The sequence below is a fragment of the Megascapheus bottae genome, chromosome 4, assembly GCF_031878675.1.
Source record: "Megascapheus bottae isolate mThoBot1 chromosome 4, mThoBot2.hap1, whole genome shotgun sequence".
Classification (NCBI taxonomy): domain Eukaryota; kingdom Metazoa; phylum Chordata; class Mammalia; order Rodentia; family Geomyidae; genus Megascapheus; species Megascapheus bottae.
In genome coordinates, this window is record NC_143512.1 from 44,662,913 (window position 1) to 44,687,801 (window position 24,889).

The 24,889-nt window shown below is 41.2% G+C and overlaps 2 protein-coding genes across 6 annotated transcripts in view; both read left to right on the plus strand.

Annotated features, from left to right (window-relative positions):
- The window catches only part of Bdp1 (BDP1 general transcription factor IIIB subunit), a 97,155-nt gene extending 88,374 nt beyond the window's left edge, over positions 1-8,781 (plus strand). For 3 of the 4 annotated variants that reach the window (XM_090331797.1, XM_090331798.1, XM_090331800.1), the window contains exons 38-39: positions 1,069-1,306; positions 5,773-6,236. In XM_090331797.1, the coding sequence (XP_090187923.1) occupies positions 1,069-1,306; positions 5,773-5,904 (370 nt within the window). In that variant the 3' untranslated portion in view covers positions 5,905-6,236. Of the gene's footprint in view, positions 1-1,068; positions 1,307-5,772 lie in introns of all 4 variants that reach the window. The other variant, XM_090331801.1, reaches the window with a different exon arrangement.
- A 1,716-nt stretch (positions 8,782-10,497) lies between these two features.
- The window catches only part of Mccc2 (methylcrotonyl-CoA carboxylase subunit 2), a 52,044-nt gene continuing 37,652 nt past the window's right edge, over positions 10,498-24,889 (plus strand). Inside the window, exons 1-5 of one of the 2 annotated variants that reach the window (XM_090331804.1) lie at positions 10,498-10,607; positions 14,935-15,001; positions 18,735-18,819; positions 22,310-22,411; positions 24,291-24,418. In XM_090331804.1, coding sequence (XP_090187930.1) covers positions 14,950-15,001; positions 18,735-18,819; positions 22,310-22,411; positions 24,291-24,418 — 367 coding nt within the window. In that variant the 5' untranslated portion in view covers positions 10,498-10,607; positions 14,935-14,949. Of the gene's footprint in view, positions 10,608-11,093; positions 11,400-14,934; positions 15,002-18,734; positions 18,820-22,309; positions 22,412-24,290; positions 24,419-24,889 lie in introns of those variants that run through there. The other variant, XM_090331803.1, reaches the window with a different exon arrangement.

Genomic DNA, 24,889 nt, shown 5'->3' on the forward strand with positions numbered 1-24,889 from the left:
CAAACTCCTGGCCTCAGTTTTATATTTATTTTATATTTTGTCGTATTAGACACTACATGTAGATAATGGGGAATGTAGAGCTGATGTCAGACAGTACTGGAAGTTGTTTTATTTTTTTACTTTTTTTTGTAGGTTGTGGGGTTTGGACTCTGGGCCTGGTCCTTGTCTTTGAGCTCTTCAGCTCATGGCTAGTGTACTACCACTTTGAGCCACAATATCACTTGTGGTTTTTCTGGTGGTTAATTGGAGATGAGTCTCATTGACTTTCTTGCCTGGGCTGGTTTTGAACTGCGATCCTCAGATCTCTACTTCCTGAGTGGCTAGGATTATAGGCATGAGCCACTGGTTCCTGCTAGAAGTTGTTTTATTAAATTCCCATTAATACATAATTTTCTTCCACTGAAACATACCAGTGAGGTAAACCATGGCCTCCTTTCTATACAAATAGGTGAAATTTAGGCCTACAGTCAACTTTTTCCACAGTTTTTTTTTTTTCATAATCCAGAAACAAATCTTCCGAGTTATCAATAATTATTGGCTTATTAGCAATGTTAAAACTTTAACATGATGAATTTTAGGAGTTAGTGTATGTTAGCAATCTACTAAGAGAAAGGCCATGTATATGTTAAGTAATTTTATGTAATCAATTTTTCAATTATTTAAATTTCATAGAACACCATCTTTATGTACTGAAAATAAAATTAAGGAAACAAATTGAAATAAGACAGTATAAGGATGTGTCTTAGCCGTGCACTAATGGCTCATGCCTGTAATCTGGGCTACTCAGAAAGCTGAGATCTGAGAATCCAAAGTCAGCCTGGATGGGAAAGTCCATGAGATACTTTTAATTTCCAATTAAGTAGCAAAAAGCCAGAAGTGGATCCATGACTCATTAGTAAAGTCTTGGCCTTAAGCAAAAAAGGATAAGGGATAGTTTTCAGCCCCTGATATATAGCTCCAATGTAGCCCCAGTGTATGCATGCATGCATGTACCCACACACACAAATACAAAAAAATGAAAGAAGAATATGTCTTACTTGGTATTCTTGAATATTTTTATATTTCTAGACCTGGTAGAAGACCCCTGGGATTTTTGTCTTTAATATGTCCAAAGAATAGTGTGGAGTCTGATGAACCGGCACAGGTCCATAGTAAGAAGCGCCTAAAACCTATTATACCTGTATCAAGACGAAATTTGAAAAAATCAAATCCACTTAAAGAAGGCCAGAAGAAGCATCAAGAATCATCTGATGTGCTTACAACTATTAATTCTCAGTCCCAGGATACTGGCAGTTCAGCAACTCAGGTATGTGGTAACTCCTAAGTTTGATTGTTAAAATGAGTTGGACATCATACTCATCTAGAGAAAAACCTGATGATTTTCATTTAGATATCAGAAATTATTTTGTAACAACTTTTATCCATTTCTTCCTTATCAAAACTTCATTCAGAAGAAAATACAAGTATAGTATTGGGTTAGAAAGTTAAAGCCTGGTGCAGTGACTCACGCCTATAATCCTAGCTACTCAGGAGGCTGAGATCTGAGGATCAAGGTTCAAAGCCAACCGGGGCACTAAAGACTGTGAGACTCTTACCTCCAATTAATCTCTAGAAAACCAGAAGTGCTGTGGCTCAAGGAGTAGGGTGCTAGCTTTGAACTGAAGAGCTCAGGAATAACGCCCAGGCCGAGCCTAAGCCCCAGGACTGACAAGGCTCTTACTACAGAGCCACTGAACTAGCCATCAGAGAATACTTAACTGCTAATCCTTTAATGCAAAAATATCATATGACTCATGGAAGCAAAATAAAGCACTGTTTGCATTTTATTTGCATTAGGAAAATGGTCTAACTCTAAAAATTCAGGAGCCATAAAACTAGGATTTGTTTGTTTTTCACTTCTATGTACTCAAGGCAAGTAAGCTGTGAACATATATCTGTGACCTATCGTTGCCAAATTATGTTGCAGAACAGTTGGTAGGCAGTACCAGATTAATCATGTACTTGCCTACATTAGATAGAAGTGCTTCACGTTAATTCCATTTTCTATCAAATACAATGGTGGATGGAATGAAAATATTATTTTGTTGGTTTAATTTGCTTTTCAATGTTTATTCTGCACTTTTTTTTTTTTTTTTTTTTTTTGCCAATCCTGGGCTTGAGCTCAGGGCCTGAGAACTGTCCTTCGGTTTTCTCAAGGCTAGAACCCTACCACTTGAGCCACAGCACCATTTGAGCGTTTTTGTTCAAGGTCAGTACTCTACCGCTTGCGCCTCAGAATTCAACTTCTGAATAGCAAGGATTATAGGCATGATTCAGAATTAATATAAAGTGTGTGTGTGTGTGTGTAGCAAGGATTATAGGCATGATTCAGAATTGATATAAAGGGTGTGTGTGTGTGTGTGTGTGTGTGTGTGTGTGTGTGTGTGTGTGTGTGTGTGTGTGTGTGTGTGTGTTGGTCAGTGGGACTTGAACTCTGGGCCTGGGCATTGTCCCTGAGCTCTTCAGCTCTTGGCTAGCACCCTACCTCTTGAGCCACAGCGGTTTTCTGGTGTTTAATTGGAGTCTCAAGGACTTTTTAGTGCCTGGGCTGGCTTTGAACCTCAATCCTCAGATATCTGCTAGGGTTATAGGAGTGAGCTTCCATGCCCGGCTTTGATATAAAGTTTTATTGGTGCTGGGGACATGGCTTGAATAGTAGAGTGTTTGCTCTGCAAAGCTATGACAAAATGTTAATAGCCAACTTCAAAATGAGTCTAGGACATACATCTATAGTCCCAGAAATAGAATTGCTTAGTGAAAAGCAGTGATTATTCTTTAGGTAAGTACTGCCCGATTGTTTTCCAGGGAAATTATATCAGTTTTACTCTTAAGGTCTTTTTTTCACACTAATGTGTAAAGCGTTCTTTTCCTTTTTGAGTCCTTACAAATTTTTTAAATGAGCACTTTTTTTTGGCCAGTCCTAGGGCTTGAACTTGGCTTGGGCTTGCCCTGAGCTTCTTTCGCTCAAGGCTAGCACTCTACCACTTTAGCTACAACACCTCTTCTGGCTTTTCTGTTTATGTGGAACTGAGAAATCAAACCCAAAGCTTCATGCATGCTAGGCAAGCACTCCACCACTAAGCCACATTCCCAGCCGTACATATTCTTAACATGTGAAGTTCATGTCTGAGTCATTCATGTTGTATTTCTGTGAAGCACCTTTTCCTATCATTTGACTTAAAAATGCGTTGTCTTTTTCCTTTTGATTTGTGGAAGTACTTATTATTATTATTATTATTATTATTATTATTATTATTATTATTATTTTAACCAGTCCTGGGGCTTGTACTCAGGGCTTGAACACTGTCCTTGGGCTTTCTTAAGGCTAGAGCTCTACCACTTGAGCCACAGCACCATTTCCAGCTTTTTCCTACGTTATGTGGTACCAAGGAATCAAACCCGGGTCTTTGTTCATGTAAGGCAAGCACTCTACCATCAGGTCAAACTCCCGGCCCTGTAGAAGTACTTATTAAGAGTGAAAAAACTCCACTTCTGATACAAGTTACAGCTTTATCCCAAACATGTCATTAGTTTATTTTATTGTTGCTTTTGCTGTTAGACATATTTTGCTTTTATTTAGGTGAATTTAGCAATCTTTTTCTTTTTTTTTTCATTGTATTTTACTGTTGGGATAATGTATAGAGGGGTTATAGTTACATTTGTCACGTAGAGGGAACATTACTTCTCCAACCTTGATACTCCTTCTTCATGTTTTCGTCCTCCTTTCCCTGTCCCCTCCCATCCCAGGCATCTTGTTTTTCCCCTTCCCTTCCCTTCCCCTTTTCAAATAAACAAACAAGTGTATATACAGTATAACAGGTAACAAAGTCAGATACAGTAACCACATGAGATTTAGCCATAAGTGGAAAGAAAAGAGAAATAACTTCACATAGTACATTAAGAACAACAATCACAAAGGTAAACATCTTTTTTCCATAACCTAGAGTTCAATTCGTTAACCTCATTCTTTATGATCGTATGTACATAGCTGTTGAGCTATTATGATCCTCAGCTAGGAGAATCCTAGGTGTGTACTAATTATTACAAATGAGGGAAACCATGGAGCCTATGTTTCTTTGGGTCTGGCTTATTTCACTTAATATGATTTTTTCTAAGTCTTTCCATGTCCTTATAGCAATCTTTTTCTTTGATGGCTTCTGACTTTAGGGTTTTTGAAAAGATACCCTCTCCTTCTCACCCAGGATTAATAATGGTACATTATAGTAGGTTTTACTGTCTTAATGTTATTTAAGTATTTGATTCATTTGGAATTTTGATGGAATATATGTCTGCCAATGTTTCTTAGAAAATTTATGGAATTGTCCTGCATCATGTATTGAGTAATAATCTTTACTCATTGTTGGTTTGATTTTTAACTTTTTTTTTTGTGGGTTATGGGGCTCGAACTGCCGGGCGAACTGCTAGGCGCTGTCCCTGAGTTCTTCAGCTCAAGGCTACTGCCCTGCTCCTGGGCCTCAGCGTTGTCTCTGAGCTCTTCATCTCCTCAAGGCTACTGCCCTACCCTTGAGCCAAGCCCTTCTTCCCTACTTCCTGTTTCTTAGAAGTAATTGGAGATAAGAGTCTCAGGTCCTTTTCTGCCCTGGCTGGCTTGGAACCTTGCTCCTCAGATCTCAGCCTCCTGAGTAGCTAGGATTACAGGCATGAGCCACTGTGTCCAGCTTTGATTTGTAATTTTCATCAGACACTAAATTTTCACATATGTTGAGATTTATTTTTAGCTTTATGTTTGTTCCTATGTCAGTAACTAGCTATCTTATTTTTTTTTTCTCTTGATGGTACTATTGTTTGAATTCAGATCCTCATGCTTTCTATCACTTGAACCAGAACATTAGCAATTTTTCTTTTTACAGATTTAGGAATGTGATAATTTTTTAATATAATAGCATCCTTTTGATTTATGCTATTTTCTTTGAGCACTATTCTGTTTCATGTGTCACTTTGTTTTTATACCTGAATAAATGTTTTAATTTTATAGATTTAAGAATGTTTTAGCTGGGGGCTGGGAGTTTGGCCTAGTTGTAGAGTGCTTGCCTAGCATGCACGAAGACCTGGGTTCAATTCCTCAGTACCACATACATAGAAAAAAAGCTGGAAGTGGTGCTGTGGCTCAGGGTAGAATACTAGCCTTGAGGAAAGCCCAAGGACGGTGCTCAGGCCCTGAGCTCAAGCCCAGGACTGGCAAAAAAAAAAAAAATGTTTTAGCTGGGTGACAGTGGCTCAGACCTATAAATCTAGCTGCTCAGGCTGCTGAAATCTGAGCATCAAGGTTTGAATCCAGGCAGTGCAGAAATGTCCATGAGGTTTTTATCTCCAATTAAACACCAAAAAGCTGGAAGTAGCTGGGTGCAGAAGTGTAATCAGTTCAAATCCCAGTGCCTCTGTCTCTGTCTCTCTGTGATACATATATACAGTTTTTATTTTTGTGTATTTCAAAAAATTAATTGGAACTAAGGTGAAGTTATCATAGATAGACAGATGTAATATAATATATTTAGAATACATCCAATTTTATTATTATAATTGTGACTACAGTTAATTTTGAAATTCTTACTATGTTTAGGATTATATACTTTTTTTCTTCCAGGGCTGGGGATTAAACTCAGGGCTTTGTTCATGCTAAGCAATCAAATAACACTGTGCTACATACCCAACCCTCACTATTAATAGTTACGTAAATATTTATACAATATTTATTTTTGTTACCTTTTTTAGGTTTGTAGTGATCAACCCTCACTGAAAAGAGAATGTAAAAGTGGCCAAAAACGGGCACCTGAAGATGAGCCACCCACAGTCTCTGAATATTTTTTTGGTGATATATTCATTGAAATGGATGAAATAGTATAAAATAATTATTTTGTTTTTTCTTTCTTTTTTTAAGCTTGGGAGTTTTATTAGGGTCAGTATTAATGCAGTATTGCAAATAACATATCACTGTCTATTTTAACTTAGGTCAATTTTGAATATTTAGTAAGCTTAATTGAAAACCTTTGTAATCAGTGAAAAATATTGCTGAAGCTTATTTTGATTGAGTCAGCATTTTGGAAATTAGCTAATAATTAAGACTGCTATCCTTACTGGGCACAGATGGCTGCGCAGGAGGCTGCGATTTCAGGATCACAGTTTGAAGCCAGGAAAGTCTGTGAGACTCATCTCCAATTAAGCACCAAAAAAGCCAGAAGTGAAGCTGTGGCTCAAGTGGTAGAGTACTAGCCTTGAGCAGAAGAAAAGCTCGGAGAATGCCCAGGCTCAGAATTCAAGCCTCAGGACCATCACACAAAACAAAACAAAACAAACCCACCAAAATAATAATAATAATAGTAATAATAATAAAGAAATAAGAAAGAAGGAAAGAAAAAAGACTGCTTTCTTAGACAGAAATAACAACTCTTGTTTACATTTTGACTCTTCCTATACTGGAGCATCTGTACCTATGAGAATGTTGTGAATAAGTGTATACATTACAGCCCTGGCATATTTAGCATTTGATATATTTAACGTATAGTGAATTTCTTTTGTAAAGTATTTTTGTTTTTTAATTTGCTTTCTGGAGATATGTTGAAGGCCTTTTCAGTTGCCTGTAAGAACATAAAAGCAGATTGAAACTCCATTTTAGCATGGTAAAGTTAGAAACTTTCTTATTATCGGATATTTGTGTGACTGGAAATATGTATTTTTCTAATTTTTGGTGATATAACGTTACTAACTGGAGAGGTAGTACTTAAATTTATTTATAAAGATAGCTCATCAAAGAGTTTTATTTATTTAAAATTTTCTTATTTTAAAGAATATTCAGTTTTAATTTTCACCTCTCAGATTGTGGCTAAAGAAATGTTAACAAATTTGTTTGTCTCCTTTTCCTTGTTTAATTTTAAAGATAATTAAAATGCGCCAGGCACTGGTGTCTCATGCCTGTAACACTAGCTGCTCAGGATACTGAGATCTGAGGATCATAGTTTGAAGCCAGTTCAGGCAGGAAAGTCTATGAGACTCTTATCTCCAATTAAGCTAGAAGTAGAGTTGTGGCTCAAGTGGTAGAGCACTGGTCTTGAGCACAAAAGCTCAGGGACAGTGCTTAGGTTCTGAGTTCAAGCCCCAGGACTGGCACCAAAAAAAAAAAAAAAAGACTTTATAATGTCAGTGATTATCATCAATATGAATTTAAGTGTTTAATGATTTTGAGATTTGCTGATTTACATATATAATTACATGTGTATGTACATATAGATGTATGCAGTCTACCCAAGTAAATTTTTTTCAGTTCAAATGAAAATTTCTCAGAGAATGTATTTGTTTTTAGTTGAAAAATCTTTTGATATTACTTTGGGAGTTGGAAACTTTTTTTTTTCTGAAACTACTGCTGGAATCCTTCAGTTGCATTGGAGAGCAGAGTACTTCCCTAAAGAGCCACACCTGGGTTGTATTATTATTATTATTTTTTTTGGTCTTTGCTTTTTTTGGTATTGGGGAGTAAACCCAGGATGTTGCTCTTGCTAGGCAAGCGCTTTGCCACTGAGCTACATCCCCGGCTGTATGTTAAATTTGATTCCTACTTTCAACGGTAGTTTTTTGCCACAAGGTGCTGATGTCTTTATGTATGAGTTATTTGTTATTGAAGTTGTCAGTTGTGCCTAAAAAACTGTGGAATGCATTATGAAATCATCAGTATTTCAGTGGGGAAAACATTTTAAACTCTAGATAATATTAGTGTTTGTACATAGAAAAAGAGGTGACCAGTTTTCACCTTCTTTAGTAAAAGGGGATATGGCTCAGCAGGTGTAATCGTGATGCTAATTGGTTAATATCTGGGATTAGAGCATTTCTTATTGATTGCCTTCTAGTGAAATTTAGGATATTTGGGTTTTGTTCTTTTTTTTATTGTCATGAAGGGGAAACATAAATCCAAGTGGAAGTAATAAATTTATATTTATCTCCTGTGACTTATGTCACAAAAATCATGATAGGAAATCACTTTGCTATTTTAATGTCATTTTTGTAAAAAATTTTTAAAACTTCGTGTTTGGATTAATTATATAAGTAATGTTAGTTGGGATATTAGGTTGCTATGACTAAACTATTGTTTAATCCCTTTATAGTATTTATTTTTGTCTTTGTTCACGTGTCTCTTATTCATATATAATAAACCAGTTTTCTGGAAGATGCAGTTTCTTACTGTATAAAGAGTACAGGGCCATTTATTGTGTGGAGAATCAATTAGTCAACAGATTTTCCTATTGTTAGATCCTTAAAACAGATCTTGGGAGAAAAAGAAGCTTAATCAGTGTATTTGCCTTGTAATGGAGGAAGATCTGTTAAGTCTAATTGATGTAAGGAAGATATTGCAAGGATTTATTTTAGAAAGCTTAAGAGATGCGATGTAAAGTCTGTCTTTTCTTGTCTTTCCCTTCTGAACACTTACATCTTAGCAAGTGACCAATATAATGGTTTAAAAGTCTGTAATTGTTGATAAGTGATTGATGCATAGATGAAAAGATTAGTATCTACCATTTACCACCATGTTAAATAGAAGTGACTATGTATATTAGCTTGCTATATAGACATCTTTGACAAAAGAAGCAATATCTGTCATTTGTAAATTTTCTTGTTCTAAAGAAAGCAGTTATGTTCTATAGATATAAATTATGTAAATAAAAGTTATTTTATACCATTTATTGTGTTCTTTTTAAAAAAAATAACAAGATATTTTGTTCAGTTAACTGGTAATTGTTTTAACATGTAGTCTGTACTTTCCATAAAATAGAATATAATTGGAAGAATTAATTGTTATGAATAAATTATTTTGATTTTGCAAGAATAAGTGACTTCCTTGCACATTTGAAATACTGCTTGCTTTTTGTTTTTTCATTCCTCATTTAATGAATTTTTTTGTTTGTTTGTTTTTTTTGCCAGTCCTGGGCTTGAGCTCAGGGCCTGGGCACTGTCCTTGGACTTTCTCAAGGCTAGAGCTCTACCACTTGAGCCTCAGCACCACTTCCGGCTTTTTTCTATGTATGTGGTACCGAGAAATCCAACCGGGGTCTTCATGCATGCTAGGCAAGCACTTTAACCACTAGGCCAAACTCCTAGCCCCCATTTAATGAATTTTTACATATAAGAACCAAGCAAAGCCGGGCGTGGTGACTGTAATTCTAGCTACTCAGGAGGCTGAGATCTGAGGATCCTGGTTCAAAGCCATCCCGGGCACTAAAGAACCTGGAGTCTCTTACCTCTAATTGATCACTAAAAAATGGGAAGTGGGGCTGTGACTCAAGGGATAGGGCATTAGCCTTGATCTGAAGAGCTCAGGGACAACGCCTAGGCCCAGAGTTCAAGCCCCATGACCCACCAAAAAAACAAACAACAACAACAAAAAAACCAAGTGGGAACTGGGAGTTTGGCCTAGTGATAGAGTGCTTGCCTAGAATGCACAAAGACCTGGGTTCAATTCTTTGGTACCACATACATAGAAAAAAACAAAAAATGATGTCGTGGCTCAAGCGGAAGAGTTCTAGCCTTGAGAAAGCCCAAGGACAGCTTTTAAGCCCTGAGTTCAAGCCCTGAGACTAGCATGAAAAATAAAAGAACCAAGCGCAGTCCAGCACCAGTAGCTTATGCATATAATCCTAGCTTCTCAGGCTGAAATATGAGGATTGCAGTTTGTTAATTTGGTCAGAAAAGTTCCCATAAGACTCATATTCAATTTAACATCAAGAAGAGCTAGAAGTGGAGATTTGGCCCAAGTGGTAGAGCACCAGCCTACCAGGTGAGAGGGTCGGGAGTTTGGCCTAGTGGTAAAGTACTTACCTAGCATGCACGAAGACCCAGGGTTCGGATTCCTTGGTACCACATGCATAGAAAAAGCGGAGTGATACTGTGACTCAAGTGTTAGAGCTTTAGCCTTGAGGAAGCCCAAGGACAGTGCTCAGGCCCTGAATTCAAGCCTCTGCAAAAAACAAAAACCAACAACAAAACAAAAACAAAAAAGAAATGAAAGTGAGAGTGTAAATCCCTGAGTTCAAGTCTTACAATAACAGGCGTGAGCCACCTGTGCCCAGCTATTTATCACATGTTTAAAAGTGTCTCATGTATCTCAGGGAACCAGGCATATGTAACCAAGTCTAGTAGTTGATCAAAAACCTTTGCTAGGAGGAACATTTGTGGATACTTTTCTACAACATAGTTGTTCTTGTCATTTCTTTTTTCGTGCGTGTGTGTGTGTGTGTGTGTGTGTGTGTGTGTGTGTGTGTGTGCGCGCGCGCGCGCCGGTTGTTGGGTCGGCCCAGTTCCTGAGTTTTTTGCTCAAGGTTGGTGCTCTACCACTTGAGCCACAGCTCCACTTGTGGTTCTTCGGCAGGTAACTGGCAAGAAGAATCTCACAGACTTTCCTGGCCTGGTTGGCTCTGAACTACCATCCTCAACTCAGCCTTTGGAGTAACTAGGATTACAGGCGTGAACCACCTGTGCCTGGCTATTTATCATATATTTAAAATTATCGTTAAGAACTTTTAGAGAAGCTGCAAGTGTGGCTCAAGTAACAGATTTCCTGCCTAGTAAGTTCAAACCCCAGGATAGCCCTTCCCCCGAAAAGAGAAAGATACTAGGAAGCTAACAGGGCAAAGTTGTTCAGTGTATCCTGTGTACTGTTAGTTATTCCTCCTCGAGAAATGCATGCTAATGAAACATCTCCGGTGAAGGTGCTAGGGGCTTGTCGTGTTGTCTGTACTTTCATGATCAGATACTTCGTCCTCCACACAGCCGCTGCCATGACTGTACTAATCCTTAAGTGCAGTACTATTACCGTTCCAACTGTGCTGGCCGCGCTTCCAGTTATGCATAGCAACCGCTTTGCCCCAGCGGCCTAGCACTCGGGGGGCGGGGGGAGGGGTAACCGGATCGCACGGGCTGTGCCTCTGCCCTGATTGGGTGGATTGGGAGGCGCGGCGTACCCCACTGGCCAATGGCAGGCGGCGGGCGCAGGTAGTGCGGGGGGGTTGTGTGGGCAGCACGCCCGACTGTAGGAAAGCGAGTTCCGAGCGGGCGATCGGCAACGATCCGACCCCGGAAGTCGCGAGTTGCCCAGGCTCTGGTCGTGAACTCTGCTCCGGAAGACACGGCCCCCTCCGCTCTCTCCGAGTGTCTGGTTCCGGCAGACGCGGGGGCCCACGGGGGCCTTCGAGGGGTCGGTTCCGGAGGACGCGGCCGCTCTCCTCGCCATGTGGGCCGCCTGGAAGCTCTCCCTGCGGCCCTGCTTCCCTGCCGCTGCCCGCAGGCTGCGCTCCTACCACGGGGACGCGGTGGCCTCGCTGGCCACCCGTCTGGACTCGGACTCTGCGGTGTACCGGGTAGGCTGGCTGCGCCACCGCCGGCGGGGACCGGGCACTGGCCGGAGTGGGGAACAGCCCGAGGGAGGGCTTACCTTATTCTTTTTTTCTGGCGGCACTGGGGCTTGTCCCGGGTGCGCCGCCACCTCAGCCACACCCCCACTTTCGTCTAATTGTCTGAGAGTCTCCCCCGGGTGGCTTTGAACCGCGATCCTTACATTCTCATCCCTCCTGGGTAGCGAGGACCTCCAGGCGGCAGCCTCTGCCCTCCCCACCCCCCCACCCCCTGCTGGTCGGTTGAATTTAAGAGGACTTTTTAGCTGGGAGGAGCGAGAGTAAAAGGACTTGTTATTTTTTTGTCACTCGTGGGGCCTCTGGGCTTGGGCGCTGTCCCTGAGCTCTTCAGCTCAAGACTAAAGCGCCCTACCCCTCGAGCCACAGTGCCATGTCCGGGTTTCTGGTGGTTAACTGGAGAGTCTCAGGTCTTTCGTGCCCTGACTGGCTTTGAACCCGCGATCCTCAGCTCTCAGCCCTGAGGAGCTAGGATTACAGGCGTGAGCCACCAGTGCTCCAACACTGAAATTGTTAAGAGACAGGAGTTCCAGTGAAGTTTGAGTTTACTTTGAAATCAGTGGTTCCCAGCCTGGCTCAAGTAGCTCATACCTGTAATCTTAACTACTTTGGAAGCCGAATTGGAGGTGTAAAGGTTTAAAACCAGTCCCCGCAGGGAAATTCTGGAGAGTCGCATTTCAAGTTACCCGGTTAGTCGGAACTGAAGTCCCTCAAGTGGTAAAGCGCCAACCTTAAGCGGAAAAGCCAAGAGAGAGTGCAAAACCCAAAGTTCAAGGCCCGGTACTAGCATTTTCCATCCCACCCCCCCCCCCCAAAAAAGAAAATCAATAGTACTCAATCTGTCTTCATTATCACCTGGGGAGCTTGTTGAATATACAACTGCCAGAGCACCACCCTTCATCTTCAGGTTCTCTAGAACTAGGACTTGGTGTTTACCTTGCCAAACAGTTCCTTTAGGGGACTACTGGCAGCCAACTTTGGGAACCATCAGTGCAAGTTTATACTGGGCTGTGCTTACCAGGCTTTAATTAAAAAGATAATAGATGGGGGGGGGGAGTTGGAGGTGTGACTCAGGTGGTAGAGGGTTAACCAATGAGTGAAAATGTCATACCTAGTCTGAGTTCCAATCTGGGGGAGTGAGGCATTAATAAAATGTCTATCCCACAGGACTTCTTTTGAAACAATACAGTTTCACAAGGTCAAAGGCAGCTCACAGATTGTGAAATGAGAGCTAGAAAATTTCAGTTTGTCCTACAATTTCTAATTCTATGCAGATAACATCTAAATTTTGTAATCAGCACAGTAATTTGAGAATGTTTGACTCAATCTATACAGGACAGGGAATGTGGCTTAGTGGTAGAGTGATTGCCTAGCATACATGAAGCTGTAGATTCCTCAGTACCACAGAAAAAGCAGGAAGTGGCACTGTGACTCAAATAGTACTAGCCTTAAGCAAAGGAAGCTCAGGGACAGTGTCTAGGTTCTGAGTAAATCAAAAGACAAAACAAATACCAATTTATACACCAATTGCTGTGATCTAAGCACTACTTTGAGTAGTATAGATGTGTAAGGATGAAGCTTACAATTTTGGATGGGGAATAACAAAATTGATAGCTCCATGTGGTAAGAGGCATCTTACCTCTTGAAGATGTGTATATAGACAGCTGTGTAGGTAGGAAGGTATGGGTGAGTGGATCGTGGTTAGCAAAGAGGTTTCCAAGTTCAGGGTAAGGATGGAAGTGAGACAAGAAATCAAGAGAAGCTGATACATTCCTACTTAGGTTATTAAAGTACATAAACCTGAGGATATAATGCTACTAGTGTTTGCCTAGCATGCCCAAGGTCTTGGATTTGATGCCCAACACCACAAAATGAATACTGAAGTGTGTAAACAGGACTTGATGGTATGTGCCTATAGTTCCAGCCGAGAGGCAACAGACATAGGAGAATCTTTTTAAGCCCGGAGGTTGAGGGAAACCTGAGCAACATACCAAAATTCCATTAAAAAATAGTTTATGGTAAGTATGAGGTCTTGGACTGGACACAGAATTCATGGAATAGTGGCCAGATGGGATGTATGAGGGGCCAGATAAAAGAGGACCTAGCGTGCAAAAGTGGCACTTAGATTGAGGGTTTTTTTTACATAGAGAAGTGACATGTTCCTTAGATGTGGTAGCCTTGCTAATGTGGCAAGTGGAGGATGGATTGGTGGAGGCAAGAGACTAAAGTTAGGTGGCAAGTTGTAGGACTTGAGTCTTGAGATTTCTAGAGCTTAGCACTAGGCTGTCTGTTGGAGGAGTGGGAATTAATGGCTGAGAGAGAAGGAAGAACTGAAACTCAGATGATTATGAGGTTCCAAGCTGAAAACAGTATTGATGTAAAGGACAGTCCCAAAGATAGATACATAGAAGTTGAGAAGATCAGATAAAAGGGAGTGAAGATATTTGTGGATTGTTCTATTAGGATGTGCTTCGTAACAATTTAAAAGCATCAATAGCTCCAACTCCCCTGTCAGTTATACTCACCTCTGAACAAATAGTCACCGGTGCTACTTTTATGTATTAGAGACTAGGTCAGCTACTATGACTTTTCAGAGGATAAAATTACAACAGCTAAATCTTAAACTCTAGATCAGCTAATGACTTTCAAAGGACAAATTCACAACAAATTTACAAAGGCTTGGTTCTGGAAGGTCTGTTTGAAGCAATCCCAGGTCTGCTGTACTTGTTTCTTATTCTTGGGACCAAGCTGAAGGGGGATGCCCTTTGCAGAGGAAGGCAAAGTCACATAATTTGGAAACACTTGTTTCCTCTAAAGCTTCTGCTTGGAGTTGATAGAATGACTCGAGCTCTGTCCAGCATTAGAAGAAAGGTAAGATTCTGAGAGATGGACCACAGTGGGTGGGGAGGTGGGGAAGAGATCAATTAAAGATGTGCAAGAATTAGTCTTTTCTACAGGATGGAGCATCCTAGTGTGAGGGCTGGGTGGTTAGAGAGGTGGTTTTGGGTGTGGGTCACCCAGACATGGCACAGATTGGTGTGTTTCTTTCCCTTCATCGCTACTTCCTTTCCTCATTCTTTTCCTCCATGTTTTTCCTATCTTCCTTCCCTTTGCATTCTTCCTGTTCTTTCCTTCAGTGCATGAGGCAGAATCTGGAGCCTTGCCATGCCAGGCAAGCATTCTACCACTGACTATACCTTCATCCTTGGTGTGTTTCTTGACCTTTACTTTTATTTATTTTGCCAGTCTTGGGGCTTGTACTCAGGGCCTGGGCACTGTCCTTGAGCTTTCTCAAGGATATGGCTCTACCACTTGAGCCAGAGCATCACTTCCAGCTTTTTGTGTGCGTATATAGTACTGAGGAATCAAACTCGGGCTTTGTGCATGGTAGGTAAGCACTCTACCACTAAGCCATGCTCCCGCCCCTTGACCTTTATTTTGGTATTGTTTTCTAGAAGTTGTGTTTTCCTTCTCTCTGTTATAGGAGAACTACGAGCAGATGAAGGCACTAGTGACTCAACTCCATGAACGCGCTCAGTATATTCGACTTGGTGAGCACAGCATTCTTCAGTATATGCTTTTAATTAAGCTGTTCCCTGAAATGCTCGTTTTAGGAAAAAAACTGGTAGCATTAGGCTTTTGATTAAGTATTTTAGTTTTAGTTAGTACAATCTACCCTTAGTGACTATGAGAGATTCACAAGACAGCCCAAAGATACCAGAATCTACCCTGGTCAAGTTCTTTTTTTCTTTTTTTGCCAGTCCTGGTACTTGAACTCAGGTCCTGGGCACTGTCGGTGAGCTTTCTCAAGGCTAGAGCTCTACCCCTTGAGCCACAGCATCATTCTGGCTTTTGTTATGTATACTGAGGAATCCAGCCCAGGGCTTCTTGCATGCTAGGCAAGCACTCTATGACTAGGCCACACTGCTGGTCCTTGGTCAAGTTCTTTATGTAAAATGAGGTGGTGTTTGCATGTGGCTTACACATATTCTCCTGCATACTTTTTCTGTGTGTGTTTGTGCCAGTTCTGGGGTTTGAACTCAGTGTTTGGGCACTGTCCCTTAGCCTTTTTCGTTCAAGGCTGACACTCTACCACTTGAGCCATGGCTCCTCTTCAGGCTTTTTGTTGCTTAATTGAAGTCTTATTGGACTTAGAGTGGATTGGCTTTGAACCGTGATCCTCAGGTCAGCCTCCTGAGTAGCCAGGAACAGGTGTGCTGTATTTTAAGAACCTAAGGTAGAGATCAAGAGTGTGGCCAAGTGGGATAGTGCTTGCCTAGCATGCACAAAAACCTGGATTCGATTCCTTGGTACCACATATATAGAAAAAGCCATAAGTGAGCTGGGCATGATAGCTCATGCCTGTAATCCTACCTGCTCAGGAGGCTGAGAACTGAGGATCCCAGTTCAGAGCCCTGGCACTGAAGTCCGAGAGACTCTTATTTTCAATTAACCACTAGAAAACGGGAAGTGGGGCTGTGGCTCCTGGGGGAGGGCAGTAGCCTTGAGCTGAAGAGCTCAGGGACAATATGCCCAGGCCCAGGGGTAGGATGATAACCTTGAGCTAAAGATCTCAGGGACAGCACCCAGGCCAAGAGTTCATGCCCCAGGACTTGCAAAAATAAAACAAAAAAGAGACCATGATATTCTAAATATCCTTACTTTGTCTTTTTCCCTATTCTAGATAATCTATTAATTCAAACGAAAGAAGACTGAAATAATGTGTTTTAAGAGAATAACTATACTTCACAAACTCACTAAGTTCAAGTGAAGTTTAAGTGTGGACCAAAAACTTAACTAGAAAATTACTGGAGTGATTATATGATTTAACTACAATTCATTGGTATTAAAACAACAAACCAGTCCAAACCACTCTCGAAATTCTATACAAGACCAAGACTAAGCTTCCTCCTTATCCAGTCCACCAGTGAACAGGCAGCTTTAGATGACCTCATTTCACCTGCCACTACTCAGTTACCTTGCCTTTATGAAAAGTCCTCAGAGAAAAAGAATAGTAAAGATATTTTCATTTCTCTAAGGGGAGCCTGTCCTGTAGACATGCAAAGATCATACTTAGGATAGTAAAATACTCTTATACCAAATAGGAGTTCTAGGTGGTTTTCAGACAGAATGAAGGAGTAGGATGTTTGTTTCAGAAGGAACCTTTGAAGTTTTTCACTGGTGAGAACTTGGGATAAGGTTGACAATAATTAAGGTGACTCTCGTCGTCTTTTGTGTTATTTTCTTTGTTGCTCTTTGCTGTCTTCAGTTCAGGTTTCTTCCAGCTCTCTATAATCTTTGATCTCCTTTGTCCCTGTTTGAACAGGTGGACTTACAAGAGGAGTGAAGTCATTTCTGTAGCTGAGAAGTGGATTATCCCTGTAGTGGCATTTGTAATACCCAATGCTGAGGATTTTGATTAATATAAATTAATTTATCAAAACAGGGATGTGTTTTGTTTAGTTCAGAAGTACTTTGTTTTTATTTAATAACTTCATAGATATAAAAGAAAGCAGAAATGGTTTGGGTAGAAGCAGAGGGGTTTTAATGACCCAGAGATAAGGCTGTATAGTCTTTTCGAGACATTTTAAACTGAAATACAAAGTTCATATGCATACATAGCACAGTAAAAGTAGTACCTAGTCTGTAGTGCAGCCAAGGCCTAGCTGGGGGGTGACTGTCCCCACTTCCTGATTTCAAGGATTCTGAAATGTGAACATTATTAAGACTGATGAAATGAAGTAAACGTGATGATGACTTAGTAGAAATGTGGGGTTAAGAGAGAATGGAAGACTTTGCTGGCATAGCATCTGTGGGAATGGAAATGATGTGTTCCAGAACAGCCTTGACTAAGGTGCTCTGCCATGCCATATTGTGGTGCTCCAAATTTTGTCAGTTTAAATAACAGGGAGCTTCATTCATTGACGCGTCTGCATCAAAGAAAATCAACCTTTTCCTTCTTCCTTATGAAATTGAATTCACTAGCTGCTACAGCTCATAAGGTCAGTCTCCTGGCATAACTAAGAAGGAATGATACTGTTTGAAATCTCCCCTCTCCCTTTTCATCTCTTTCTTTGTAGTGCCTCAGCTTATTTTATTTTTTGTGTTAATATCTGGGCTTGAACTCTGGGCCTTACAATCTCATTTTTTGTTGTTGTTATTGTTTGTGGTTGATTCTGGGCCTGGGTGCTGTCCCTGAACCTCTTTGTGCTCAAGGATAGTGCTCTACCACTTTGAGCCACTTCCAGTTTTCTGGTGGTTAACTGGAGATTCGAGTATCATGGACTTTACTGATCGGGGTGGCTTTGAACTGTGATCCTCTGATCTCAGCCTCCTGAGTGGTTAGGATTATAGGTGTGAGCCACTGGCGCTTAGCTCTCACTCAGGTTTTAGGGCTGCTGCTTTTGCTACTTGAGTCATATATACCTCCAGTCCTGCATTTTAGTGGTTAATTGGAGATAGGATCTTGAGGACTTTTCTGCTAGAAGTGGCTTTGAACCATGACCTCCAGATGTCAGCCTCCTGAATAGCTGGAATTATGGGGTGAGCCACCAGTGCCTGGCTGTAATTTCTTTAGGTAACTGTTAGTAATCAAACGTGTAATATACTCAAGAATCAGAAAGAGCTTTATTATTATTATTATTATTATTAAAAAACACTGAGTTTCTTCAAAAGATTGTTGGCAGGTTATAAGTGAATAATCTGAAGAATTAGCTGTTTCTCACACACATACAACTTTTTTTTTTTGGCCAGTCCTGGGACTTGAACTCAGGGCCTGGGCACTATCTTTGAGCTTTCTCATGGCTTGTGTTCTACCACTTGAGGCATAGCACCACTTTTGGCTTTTTCTGTGTATATGGTACTGAGGAATTGAACCCGGGTCTTTGTGCATGCTAGGCAAGCACTCTACCACTAGGCCATACTCCCGGCCTCAACTTTTTTTTTTTTTGCCAGTTGTAGGGGTTGGACTCTGGGCCTGGGCGCTGTCCCTGAGCTCTTCAGCTCCTCACCCTACCCTTTGATCCACAGCACCACTTCCAGTTTTCTAGTGGTTAATTGGAGATAAGAATCTCAGGGTCTTTAATGCTCGGGCTGACTTTGAACCACGATCCTCAGATCTCAGCTAGGATTACAGGCGTGGGCTACTGCGCCCTGCAAACTTCTTCTTCTTCTTCTTTTTAAGTGTTGTATTTTAGATCGTACATTCTGTCTTTTCTGCCACTAAGTTAAATGGAGGCCTTATCTTGAGTCATGTGATCCCATGTAATCTTGTTCTTATTGTAGGAGGGAGTGAGAAAGCTCGAGCTCGACACACAGCAAGAGGAAAACTGCTCCCCAGAGAGAGAATTGACAATCTTATAGACCCAGGGTTGGTACCTGCACATGTACTCACTAAGGATGATATATATGTGTGTGTGTGTGTGTGTGTGTGTGTGTGTGTGTGTGTGTGTGTGTGTGTGAGTCTGTCTGTCTGTCTGTCTATCTATTCTTCTTTAATTTAAATTTTATTGTAAAGGTGATGTTCTATGGGGTTATAGTTACATAAATCAGGTAATGAGTACATTTATTTTTGAATATGTTACCCCCTTCCCTCATTTTCTCTCACTTTTTCTTATTTTGACCACCACCCTCCCAAAAGTTGTAAAATTCATTTCCAGCAGTGTGTAGTGAGTATTAATGTTGAATTGGTTCACCCTTTGTTAGTCCATGTACTAAATATTAAGCCCATCTCTAAGTAAATGATTTTGAATTTGGTTCTTATAAGATCCAAGCCACACATATTTACTGAGTACCTACTGTGAGTACCTACTGAGTACCTACACTGCACCTACACTGTCATACACTAGTGAGTTATCAGTGAACAAAACAAAGAAGCCAGGCACTGCTGCCATACTCCAGTAATCCTAGCTACTCTAGATGCTGAGATCTGAGTATAGGGGTTTAAAGCCAGCTTAGGCAGGAAGGTTTGTGATACTCTTATAGCCAACTAACCACCAAAAAAGCCAAAAGCAGAGATGTGGCTCAAGTGGTAGAGCTTGAGCAAAAAAACTCAGAGATAGCACCCAGGTCCTGAGTTCAAGCCTAAGGCTGGCACAAAGAAACAACAGCAACAAGAACCAAATAGACCAAGATTTTTGTTCTACTGGAGCTTGCTTACATTGTAGCTGGGAAATAGAAACTAATAACTATCTTAAGTTTTAAGGTATGGAAGAAGGTGACAGCTTTTATGGGAAAAAAGAAATGGAGGAAGGTGAGAGAAAGGATGACCACAGGAAGTTACAGTTACACATAGTGTGGTTAAGATACATTTCACTGAGAATGTAACATTTGAACAAAGATTTGGAAGAGGAAGAGAGCCCTGTAAATATGGGAGTGGGGGTGGTGGGGGGACTATCCTAAGAGAAGGAAACAGGCCAGTGCAAGGCACTGTGGTGGGAGTGATACATTTAAGTGATGAGCAGCAGGCTAGTGTGAGTAGAGCAGATGGAGAGTAGGAGGAGGTCAGGTCAGATTTCACAGAGTCCTATAGGTTGTTGGGAAAGTTTTGGTTCTTACTTGAGAGAAGTAGGGTTTTGAACAGGAAAATTTTATGATCATCCCGACTTTGAGCAGTCATGTAATTGCTTGGTGATTATAGTAGTTCACAGTGGCACTCATTTATATCACCCAGTGAACACTGTCCATCTTGATTTTTGTTCACATAAGCTGTGATATTTGTGGATGACAAAATCACCTCACAAACTTGTTTTTCAGATGAAGCCTTGTTGTTGGGTGATACATCCCTGTATTTTAAGAGTTAAAATGTGACTGGTCTGGCTGGGGTGTTGGTTGTTTTGAGCAGCAGAGTACAACAGCTAGAAGGTCATGTTGAAGGCATAGTCAAGGGATTCAGTGGAGTAGGTGAGTCTGGGGTGCAGGAGTTTTTCTTAGGACATTCCCCCTCACCTTAACCTGGAGACAAATCTTGTTAAAACCTATAGCCCAGCCAGGTGGGGCGGCTCATGCTGTAATCTTAGCTACTTAGGAGGCTGAGATCTGAGGATCAAGGTTCAAACCCGACCTGGACACTAATGACCATGAGACTCTTATCTCCAATTAACCACTAGAAAAGAAGTGGTGCTGTGGCTCAAAGGGTAGAGAGGTAGCCTTGAGCTAAAGAGCTCAGGGACAACGCCCAGTCCCAGAGTCCCTAGCCCCACAACTGACAACAAAACAAAAACCTATAGCCAGTTTTGAGGTGCCAGATATTTCCGTGTTTTTTTTTTTAAAAGTGCTTGTGTGCGTGTGCATGCGTGCGTGCCAATATTGGGACTTAGAACTCAGGTGTTAGGTGCTATCACATAGCTTTTTCACACAGGATTGTGCTCTACCACTTGAATCTCAGCTCTGCTTCTGACTTCCTTATGTCTAGGTGTGCCAGTCTTGGGGCATGAACTCAGGGCCTGGGTGCTGTCCCTGAGCTGCTTTACTTAAGGTTAGCATTCTACCATTTGAGCTACAGCCCTACTTCTAGTTTTTTTGGTGGTAGATAAGAGTCTCTCATGGACTTTTCTGCGAAGGCTGGCTTCAAACCATGATCTTTAGATCTCATTCCCCTGAGTAGCTAGGATTATAGGCATGAACTATTAGTGCTTGGCTCCTTCAGACTTTCTGATAGTTAATTGGAGGTAAAAGGTCTTACTGACTTTTCTGCCTGGTTGGCTCCAAATACAATCTTTAGGTTTTAGCCTCCTGAGTATTACAGTATTATAGCTGTGAGCCACTGGCACCTAGCTAAGTGATTTTAACCTTCTTTTCATTTCTTTTTTTCTTTTTTTTGCCAGTCCTGGGGCTTGAACTCAGGGCCTGGCACTGCCCTTGGACATTTTTTGCTCAAGGCTAGTGCTCGGCCACTTGAGCTACAGTGCCACTTCTGGCTTTTCTACCACAGAGATATTGAGGAATCAAACCCAGAGCTTTGGGGTAAGCACTCTATCACTTGGCCACACTCCTGGTCTGGGATTTAAACTTTTTTTAAAAAAGTGATTAGTAATCAGCTGTGGTGTTCTGGAACTTCCTTTTCCCCACATAATGTGTTTGGAACATGTTTGTGTGAGATGGAACAATACAGTACAGTACAGTGATGGTTAAGAGCCTGGTGCCAAGGTTTGCTATTAACTAGCCATGTAACTTTCAACAAGTGGCTTTTTTTTTGTGCATGTATTGGGCTTGAGCTCAGGGGTTCACACTCTTGCTTAGCTTTTTCATTTAAGATTGGTAACTCTTAGGCCAGAGTTTGGCCTAGTGGTAGAGTGCTTACCTAGCATGCACAAAGGCCCGGGTTCAACTCCTCGGTACCACATACATACAAAAAAGCCGGAGTGGTGCTGAGGCTCAAGTGGTAGAGCTCTAGCCTTGAGAAAGTCCAAGGACAGTGCTCAGGCCCTGAGCTCAAGCCCAGGACTGGCAAAAAAAAAAAAAAAAAAAAAAAAAAAAGATTGGTTAACTCTTGGCTGGGAATGTGGCTTAATGGTAGAATGTTTGCTTAGCACATGAAGCCCTGGGTTCAATTCCTCAGTACCACATAAACAGAAAAAGTCAGAAGTGGAACCATGTAAATGTTGGCTATTCTTTTCTTCATCTTCTTTTTTTTTTGCAATTCTGGGACTTGACCTCAGTGCCTCAGCTTGCTAGGCAGACACTCTATAAACACATTTATATACATTTTAAAAGTAAGTACCTTGTATTTTATTGTATGGCTCTATCCTATAAACACTAAAGATGCCATATCAGATTTTGGTTTAGATAGCATTTTTGTCAATTTTATAATACAGCTGCATAGTGAGTTTAATTTCAATAACATTCTTCCCTCCACTTAGGTCTCCCTTTCTGGAATTGTCCCAGTTTGCAGGGTACCAATTATATGGTGATGAGGAAGTCCCTGCGGGTGGCATAATCACTGGCATTGGGAGAGTATCTGGGTGAGTATTCTACCTGTGTTCAGTAGTGCAGGGCAGGAAGAAGACTTTCTTAAGATGTAGGAATCCAGAACTCACTTTGTACATCAACATGCAAGTTTTATGTGCCTTATATTATTTAGGTCCTGAGATCCTACTCAAACCTCTATTAACATAATTTGTAGATTTTCAGAGACAAAAATAGAAGGGCAAAAAAAAACCTTCAGCAGCTGGAAGTCAATGATTCATACCTATAAATCTAGCAGCTCAGGAGACTGAGATTAAAGGATTTTTATTCCAGACTAATCCAAGCAGAAATCCAAGAGACTTATTCTCTAAAGTAGCCAGCAGAAAGCTGGGCTAGAGGTGTGGCTCCAGTGGTAGAGTGCCAGCCGAATAAGCAAGGTGAGCAAGGGACAGACTCTGTGTTCAGACCCTGGTATCTGCAACAAAATCTTAGCAAGGAAGCCCCACATGGTGGCTCATGCCTGTAATCCTAGCTCAGGAGGCCAAGATCTGAGGTTCAAAATTCATAGCCAGACTGGGCACAGAAGGGCCTGAGACTCTTATCTCCAATTAACCTCTAGAAAATGGGAAGTGGGGCTTGGCTTAAGGGTAGGGCAGTAGCCTAGAGCTGAAAAGCTCAGGGACCAAGCCCAGAATTCGGAGTAGGGCAGTAGCCTTGAGGTGAAGAGCTCAGGAACAGCACCCAAGCTGTTCAAATCCCATGGCCCAAAACAAAAACAACAAAAACCTCAGTAAGAATCTCTGGATTCAGTTCTCTTTGCTACACTGAAGTCCTCAGGTGTGGGTTTGGCATATTGACTTCTGAAGACTCACCAGGTGGTATCTCATGGTCTTTTGCACATCTGATGTTAGAAAACACTGTGGTAAGCTGGGAGTTTGGCCTAGTGGTGGAGTGCTAGCCTAGCATTTACAAAGACCTGGGTTTGATTCCTTGAAACCACATACACAGAAAATGCCAGAGGTGGTACTGTGGCTCAAGTGGTAGAGCGCTAGTCTTGAGAAAGCCAAGAGTGCCCAGGCCCTGAGTTCAAGGCCCAAGACTGGCAAAAAAAAAAAAAAAAAAAGAGAGAGAAAGAAGAAGAAAAACTTTTAAAACACTGTGGGGGCCGGGAATTTGGCCTAGTGGTAGAGTGCTTGCCTACCATGCACGAAGACCCAGGTTCGATTCCTCGGTACCGCATACATAGAAAAAAGCCGGAAGTGGTGCTGAGGCTCAAGCGGTAGAGCTCTAGCCTTGAGAAAGTCCAAGGACAGTGCTCAGGCCCTGAGCTCAAGCTCAGGACTGGCAAAAAAAAAAAAAAAAAGAGAAGAAGAAAAACACTGTGGTAGGGAGAGTAGTTCTAACAGTTTAGCATGAGCTGGTTAGAAAAACAGATTTATAGGTAGTCTTCTGATAAGTCAGAAGCCTTTGAGGTGGCAATCTCTTTCAAGTAACCCAACAAAAGTTTGTTGGAGAAGGAGAACCAGTTTAGATTTAGGAATCCAGTTTGCCCAATGCTGATTGTTTGTATATGGATTTTATTTGATATCACCTTTATTATACAGGTACTGTGCTAGGCACTATGTAAACACTATTGATGCCTGCCTTGACCTCAGAGCTGTGTGAAGGCCATTATGAGCTGTAGCTTAGTGTGTTCTAGTAGATGGCTGGTGACTTTTTTAAAGTATAAATTTGTAAACATTTTCAAAGTAGTCATTTTATGTTGTAGAAATGATATATGAATCATGGTGCAAACTTGCTGTAATATAAGATTACTAATGAAGTCATTAGTGATATATAGTAGAAAATGAAGGTTCTATTAGTATCTTAGAATGGTTATGAATTTTGAAGAGATATCTCATTCTCCTTCAATGCAGTTTTTCTAATACCTTACAGAGTCGAATGCATGATTGTTGCCAATGATGCCACTGTCAAGGGAGGCTCCTATTACCCAATAACTGTGAAAAAACATGTTCGGGCACAAGAAATTGCACTGCAGAACAGGCTCCCCTGCATCTACTTGGGCAAGTCACAAATTGTGCAATAAACTATTACTGACTGGTAAAATTCCAGACTGTATGTAGAACGTCATCAGGTGGTTTTTTTTTTTTTCTGGGTGGTGAGAGGTGGGGGTGGTTGTCAGTTGTCTGTTGTGGGGCTTGAATCGGGGCCTGGGGCCTGACCCTAAGGTGTTTTTGCTCAAGACTAGTACTCTACCACTTTGAGCCATGATGTCATTTCTGGCGTTTTGGTACTTAGGTGGAGGTAAGAGTTTCATGGACTTTCCTGCTTGGGGTGGCTTTGAACCATGACCCTTAGATTTCAGCCTCCTGAGTAGCTAGGATTACAGGTCTGAGCCACCAATGCCCAACATGAGATTTTTGGGGGAGGTCTATTTGTTATGGGACTTGAACTCAGGGTCTCAGTGCTATTCCTGAGCTTTCGTGCTCAACTTGCAGTCTGTTGTTCTATTTCCATCCACAGTTCTACTTCTG